Here is a 6,973-nt window from a genome sequence, read left to right on the forward strand (position 1 = left end):
TTCAACTATTTTTGTCCAGTAAATTTTTTGAGTAAAATCTGGAGTTGTGTGCAATGTGGAACAAAAATTCGATTATACTTGATTTTTGTTTTTGGTGCTGGTTAGCAATTTAGAACACTATTTTAATTAGTTTTATATAAGTTACTTTTGTCCAATAGTTGTCTTTAGTAAAACCACAGTTGCATATGTTAGCATAAAAAAAAAGAATTTAAGTCAAACATCACAAGGACATAGATGAAAAAGTAAGAAAAGGTCAGCGCTTTGGGGAAAGCAAAATAGTTTTCGGTGTGAAGAATTGGTCAATTTTGTTTGACAATTTTATTTTATGGGGAATATTTTTTACCTCTCTCTCTCTCTCTCCCCTCTCTCCCCGCCACTCTCTCTGTCTTCTCCGACCAAGTCGCCGGCCTAGAATATTTTCCGGCCGACGACCTGTAAAGATACAAAAAAAAAAAAAAAAATTCACTCTCTCTCTCTCTCTAGAAACTCCGGTGAAGGGGTTTCCCTTCGCCGGAGTTCCGGTCTGATAGTTTGTTGCTTGTCGTGTTAGTTCACATTTGTGGTACATTGTTTCACGTTCTCTGAAAGGGTATGACTAGACAGGGTGGCGCAAGTACGGAAATTTTGACACACCATGGCCCATTTGGTCATAGTAAGAGACTGTCCATAAATGGGTCGCATTGGTTTAAACCTTGGTCCTAACAAGTTGTGGTGTGCAGTTTTGGTGCCCATCACTTGTAAAACCACTACATAACTAAAGATGGAAGGAACTTTTTAGCTATAAATGGTGATAATATTTGAATGCTCCATGTAGTCTTCCTATTAAATTGGAGAAGTCCTAGATCTTTGGCGTTCTTGTCTGCCTCCTCGTAATTTACTTATTGTCACCACACGCTGCAAAAGGGAAGTGTTGAGAGATATGCCAAAGGACATGGCGCCTTTCTAAATTGCATCATATCTTTCCATTCCCATAAAAATATTGTAGTGATCAAGGAAAGCTCTCTAGGTTTTCTACCATTTCCTTAGTTGTTATTTGTATATAGATTTTACAATACTACCCCATTTACAAGTTCATCATGGAGATCAAAGAAAAATCAGGTTCTCTCTCTTTCAGTCTTTATACACACATACATATTCATATATTCTCTAACTAGTATTGCTACTTTGCAGATGGTGAGGATGAAATCAATGACTCACCAATTGAGCAAGTTAGGTTAACAGTTCCCATAACAGATGATCCAACATTACCAGTCTTAACATTTCGAACATGGATAATAGGCCCATCTGTATGCGTTTGCTTAGCCGTTTTCTCACAATCGTTGGCACTTCGTCAAAGCCCTGTCATTATCGAAGCTTCATGTTTCACAATCCTCACACTTGTATGTGGAAAGCTAATGGCAGCAACTCTTCCGACAAAACCCATAAGAGTACCAATCATAAATTGGACATTTTCGATGAATCCAGGACCATTTAATATTAAAGAGCATGTCGTGTTGAATATACTTGCGTCTTCAGGCGGCGACGGTCCATTTGCTCTACTCATTGTTACCATAAGCAAGGCTTTATACCACAAAACTATAAGTTTTTGGGCGTCATTTGTGTTAATTCAAACCACTCAGGTTAGTGATCCGAATCACTTTCTTTACAAACTATTCAATAATAAACTCTTATAGGTTTGTTTGACAATCATGAATGAAATGTGATTCTTAGATTTCTATTATGTTTATGTGGTTATATATTGTATTGCACAAAACCATAAATCTATAATGAAGTGACATGTCCAAAACACTTTCTTTACAAACTGTCTCGAGCCCATGACATGTTGGGAGCACTGGAAAGCATCTCAACCAACTGGGCTACAAGAGACAAGGTCCTTAACAATTATCGATATTGTTTCTGTTTTAGATATCTATGTCCAACCCTATAACTATCAATTCGAGAGGAGAGAGCGAACGAGCTGTAACTAACTCTAAAAAACAATCTTATCAGCACTCCCAGCTTATTACAAATCTTATATTCACCTCTATTCTTTATTAGTTTACCCTTCATTTACACTGTCTTCTACATACTCTAAAAAAGCCCAATGTCTACAGTATTTTCTTTGAAGGTTGAGGCCTCACACTTGCAAAACTTGAGCTTAAACCTACACCCAAATTCTACACACTCTCTCAAGCGATGTGAGACTCCTACAACAATCAAGCAAGCCTTGAAATGAACGTACGGTCATCACTTCACCCTTTTCTTTGATGACCCAATCGTGTGGTTAATAAGACCTTTATACATATTCATATGAGCTGTTGTGATTCATATATCCATTGGATGAATTGGTGAAATCCATAATCTTTTACTAAAGGACTAATTTCTAGTTCTACAAAAATTTCAAATTTTATTATTTAAACAATACTTCATCTTTAAGTGTAAATAAGTAGGGTATGTAAATTTCCTCTATATGCTTATCCATGTTTTTTTCAATAGATGGTTGGTTATGGATTTGCCGGAATATTTATGAAGTTCCTCGTCAATTCTCCTTATATGTGGTGGCCTTATACTCTTCTTGATGTCTCTCTCTACAGGTCTCTCCGTCTCTCGCTCACTCACTCTATATATATGTTTATGGTTAGAAATACAAAAGAGAATGTAACTAACATTTCTTTATGTAGGTTGTTGCACGAAGCGAGTACTCCAAGGGCTAAAAGACAACTAACAGGACTACAGTTTTTCATGATAGTAGCTGTTTCAAGCTTTGCCTATCATATTATCCCCAACTATTTCTTTCCTTCTATTAGTACTATTTCACTTGTCTGTTTGGTTTGGAAAAAATCGATTTTTGCCCAACAAATTGGTTCTGGTCTTCATGGTCTTGGCATTGGATCCTTCTCACTGGACTGGAATACTATTACTGGTTTCTTATCAAATCCCTTAGCTCTTCCGATGTTTACGGTCGTAAATATTATGGTTGGTTTCATTCTAGTCTCGTATATTATAGTTCCGATCTCGTATTGGACTAATTTGTACGATACCAAAAAGTTCCCTTTATTCTCTAGTGATCTATTTGATTCGAATGGACAAACTTATAATGTCTCCCGAGTTGTTAATGAAGATTTGTCTCTTAACAAGAATGCGTATGATAATTACTCAATCATCTATATGGGTGTCTTCCTTATCTATTCTTACGGATTTAGGTTTGCATCTGAAACAGCTGCTTTCACTTACTTCATTCTTTATTATGCCAGGTGATTGATGCCTCCTTCTCGATTGCTTCCTTCACTCAATTACAGCAACTTAACTAAGAATTATAACTTTTGTGTGTAGAGAGAGCTGGGATGTATTCAGGAAGGCATTGAAAGGTCAAGACCAATATAATGATGTTCATAATAGGTTGATGAAGTCTTATAAACCGATTCCGCAGTGGTGGTTTTATGCGATCATAGTTGTTATGATCTCTCTTGCCATAATTAATTCGATCTACTTCGGACAAGGTTTTCAGATCCCATACTGGGGAGTTATGTTGGGATACTTATTCCCTTTCATTCTAACTCTTCCGGCAAGTGTGATTGCTGCCACCACAGGCCAAGTAAGAATGATAAACATTTTATGAGTTATGTAGTTTATACTATCGAAACCTAATAGTTGGTAGTGTTATTTGAGAGCAGGCAGGCATAGATATTTACGGGCTCTCGGAGTTGGTAATGGGAATACTCTATCCAGGCTACCCTCTTGCCAACTTGGCTTTTAAAAGTTTTTGCATCTGCACCATGGATACCACCACGACTATCCTTACGGAACTTAAGATCGGACATTACATGAAGATTCCTCCAAGGTCATTGTTCATTGCTCAGGTAAACAAACTAACGATGCATAAACGAACTCCTTTTTGAGTTCAATGGTGTCGGTCAATTCGATAGAAGAACAAGTTAAACTTGTAAAGTACTTGGTATAGCCCCCACGTTTTCGCTCCTTGGTATATCACCTAATCTGAGTTTGGTGAAAGGCCGGTCTACTTGTTTTACTAAACAATCAACTCTTTCCACTAGAGTTACTCATCAAAATATTCATGTTACTAGAGTTTGACACAAAGAACACAAGCAACTCATCGACTACAATAGTCGGAGGCCAAGTCACTAAACCCAGTCGACCGACTAGCATTGTGATATGAGTTATACAAGGTAGATAGCTAGATTTGATTCATATATTAACTTATTTAGTTTTTCTACAATGGTTCTGAAATCTACAGATTGTGGGCTCATTCATCTCATATTCAGCCAGCTTTGGTACAACATGGTGGTTCTTGAGTAGTGTGGACAACATTTGCGACAAAAAAAGACTTCCGGTTGGGAGCCCATGGACATGTCCGACTGAGCACCGAATGTTTAGCCACAGCATGGTTTGGGGTGGGGTTGGGCCAACCCATGTTTTTGCACCTCATGGCCAGTACAAGAATGTCTACTACTTTTTTCTTGTTGGAGTGCTCGCTACTGTGCTTGCCTGGTTACTCGGACGTAAGTTCCCCGAGAAGAAGTGGATTAAACTTATCAATGTTCCTGTCATTTTTTCTGCTGTACAAAGCTCGCCCCCAGCTGCTGCTATCAATTTCTTGTCTTGGTTCGCACTGGCTATTTTCTTTAACTTGTTCGTGTACAAAAAACACAAAGGGTGGTGGGCTAAGTACAATTACCATTTGGGTAATGGCCTTTCTATTGGGACTGCATTTGTAGCTCTCTTAACGACGTTTACACTTAGTATGGAAGGTATTTATGGAATGAATTGGTGGGGACTGGATTGGGATGATCACTGTCCTCTTGCTACCTGCCCTACTGCACCTAGTATTAGTGTAGATGGTTGTCCGGTTGTTCACTAACGCGCATATTATGGAATTGCTTATTCAGATTCTAACTTATGAGTTTACATTCGTTAAGCTTTATGAAAGACATGAATGTGAACTTCGAATAGTTTTTTCCAAAATAAATGGTTATTTTACATTTATATATATAGTTACTGTGCTAGAGAATAACTCTTTAGTTTTGATGATATAATCTTACAACGTTAATAGTCACAGACTTCTCTAATGGGAATTTCTCAATCTTAGTAAGTGTCGTCAAGGCCTTTCGAGTTGGCTCGTGGAGCATTTTCCAACAAAAATGTAGTCAAAAGCAGGGACAACTTGTTGGGATTTGGGTTCTTTTCGAGGATGTCTCATCTCTAAGATGGGATAATGTAACTTCCCTTTAGCACATTAACAAAGTTTTGGCAATGGGGTAGTGTAGAGGGTGAGAAGTCTACGGGTCGGAAGTCAGGAGGTCGGAAGCGTGAACGTCTTCTGGAATTCCAAACGTCGAATTCTTGATTGATGGGCACCAACAACGTCTAAAAGAAACCTGCAAAAGAAAGTGAACAAACACGAACAAACCCGTGAAGACTTGGGGGACACCGGGATGATGCCTGCCAAGGGCCCTCCGACGGTCAAGTCAGCAAAGTATTACAATGAATAATAAACGAAATGCCTGAGGATGTAACCGTTGATGTATAATCAGAGAGTGGCTAGGCTCGTAGAATGACCGGAGTTCGAATCTACGGGAGTGAAATGATCAGAAGTATGAGAGTGGATGTTACCAGTAGCGTCGAGCAAGAAGAAGGTTGTGATCTCCTCGAAGACGTCTGGAAGCGTCGAGCAGGAAGCGTCGAGCCGAAAGCGTCGAACAGGAAGCGTCGAGCAGGAAGCGTCGAGCAGGAAGAGGAAGCGTCGAACAAGGATAAGCTTTAACACCCTTGAGGCGTCTAGTAGTGTCGACGACCAGAACCAGGTGAACTTGTATGCAAAATGTCTCAAGGACAGTCGAAGAACAAAGAGCGAGTGGAGAAAGAAGAAGTAGTATGGGTTGCTTTGCTCTGCATTCAATGATCTGAGAAATGAAAGTGCTCCTCTTTATATATGCTTGAGGAGTGATCCGTTGGGGGGAGTAAAGGCTTGACCACTACAGAGTAAATGCATGGAAAGATACCTGGGATGTGGTGACGTGTGCACGAGTTGTACATGCACAACGGTTCTGCATGTTCTCTAGTAATGACTCTCAGTGTGCATGTACATGGTCTCATTATTTATGTGAGACGTTACCATGTTATGCCTTTCATAAATGGGGGGATATTCGTTGCTGGAGTTACGTTGACCAAGTCTGAGATCTTTGTCATTATGGATATATTTGACATGTAGAGGATCTCTTCATTAAATAATCTCTTACACGTGGTGCGTGGAGATATAGACGTGTCGAGCGCCAGACGTGTGGAGATTAGGGCGTGTGGAGTTTTGTGCGTGTGGAAACTCTTTGCACGTGATTGAGCCTTGACACGAGTTTTAGGGTCTAGTTGACGAGGGCCCATTAAGAGACTTCTGGGCTGGGCCCAAACAAGGACAAGCGAGCCGAGTTGGGCTTGACGTCTCAATGGATATTTTATCGTCGAGGGCCCAGGTGTAGTTTTTGGTCAACACAGGTAGTCACTGACAGACACCGGAAGAGAACTTTTTTCTTTTTTCTTTTTTTGGGAAGGGGGGGGGGATTTGTTTTTAGTGAGTCAAGGAATGAAGTTGGTTGAGTCGCTTTATGTAGATAAGAAAATGGTTACTTTCGTCTTGACCCCCTTATTTGTAACCAACTCGCCATTTTGCCGCCCATAGCTGTCCGATCTAACTTCGAAGGGCAAAAAGAATTTCAATTTCTTTAGAAACACCTTTAGGGGCTAAAATGAAATTACGCCCAAAATAATGTTAAACACCCGTTCCATCGAGATTGACTTAGGCCCATCTTTATTTTCAACCAAAAAACTTACGAAGTTGTATTATTTTGCCTCTTAATTTTCATCTTCACATCTCCACCACCACAACTTCTGACCACCATCGCCAATATTTTCGACTGAACGACTACTACTGCCATCACTAAACTGTACACATATATCTCTAGCGCTTGCACGATGGAAGTAT

The 6,973-nt window shown here is 39.6% G+C and overlaps 1 protein-coding gene across 1 annotated transcript; it reads left to right on the top strand.

The window, feature by feature from the left end:
* The first annotated feature begins 1,076 nt into the window (after positions 1–1,076).
* Positions 1,077–4,979, top strand: LOC147568025 (oligopeptide transporter 5-like). The gene is made up of 7 exons (XM_086658892.1): positions 1,077–1,098; positions 1,171–1,619; positions 2,476–2,573; positions 2,661–3,233; positions 3,313–3,574; positions 3,654–3,839; positions 4,235–4,979. Exons 1-7 carry the CDS (start codon positions 1,077–1,079, stop codon positions 4,856–4,858), a joined length of 2,214 nt encoding a protein of 737 aa, XP_086515018.1. The 3' UTR covers positions 4,859–4,979.
* Positions 4,980–6,973: the final 1,994 nt, after the last annotated feature.

The sequence above is a fragment of the Eschscholzia californica genome, unplaced genomic scaffold (assembly GCF_041429995.1).
Source record: "Eschscholzia californica isolate CP2 unplaced genomic scaffold, dmEscCali1.0.p SCAF_1, whole genome shotgun sequence".
Lineage (NCBI taxonomy): Eukaryota > Viridiplantae > Streptophyta > Magnoliopsida > Ranunculales > Papaveraceae > Eschscholzia > Eschscholzia californica.

Excerpts from the sequence above, each read along its gene's own strand:
- LOC147568025 (XM_086658892.1), top strand. The coding sequence starts at position 1,077 with ATGGAGATCAAAGAAAAATCAG. Across the intron at positions 1,099-1,170 it reads GGAGATCAAAGAAAAATCAG|ATGGTGAGGATGAAATCAAT; the intron begins GTTCTCTCTCTT and ends GCTACTTTGCAG. Across the intron at positions 3,575-3,653 it reads TTGCTGCCACCACAGGCCAA|GCAGGCATAGATATTTACGG; the intron begins GTAAGAATGATA and ends ATTTGAGAGCAG.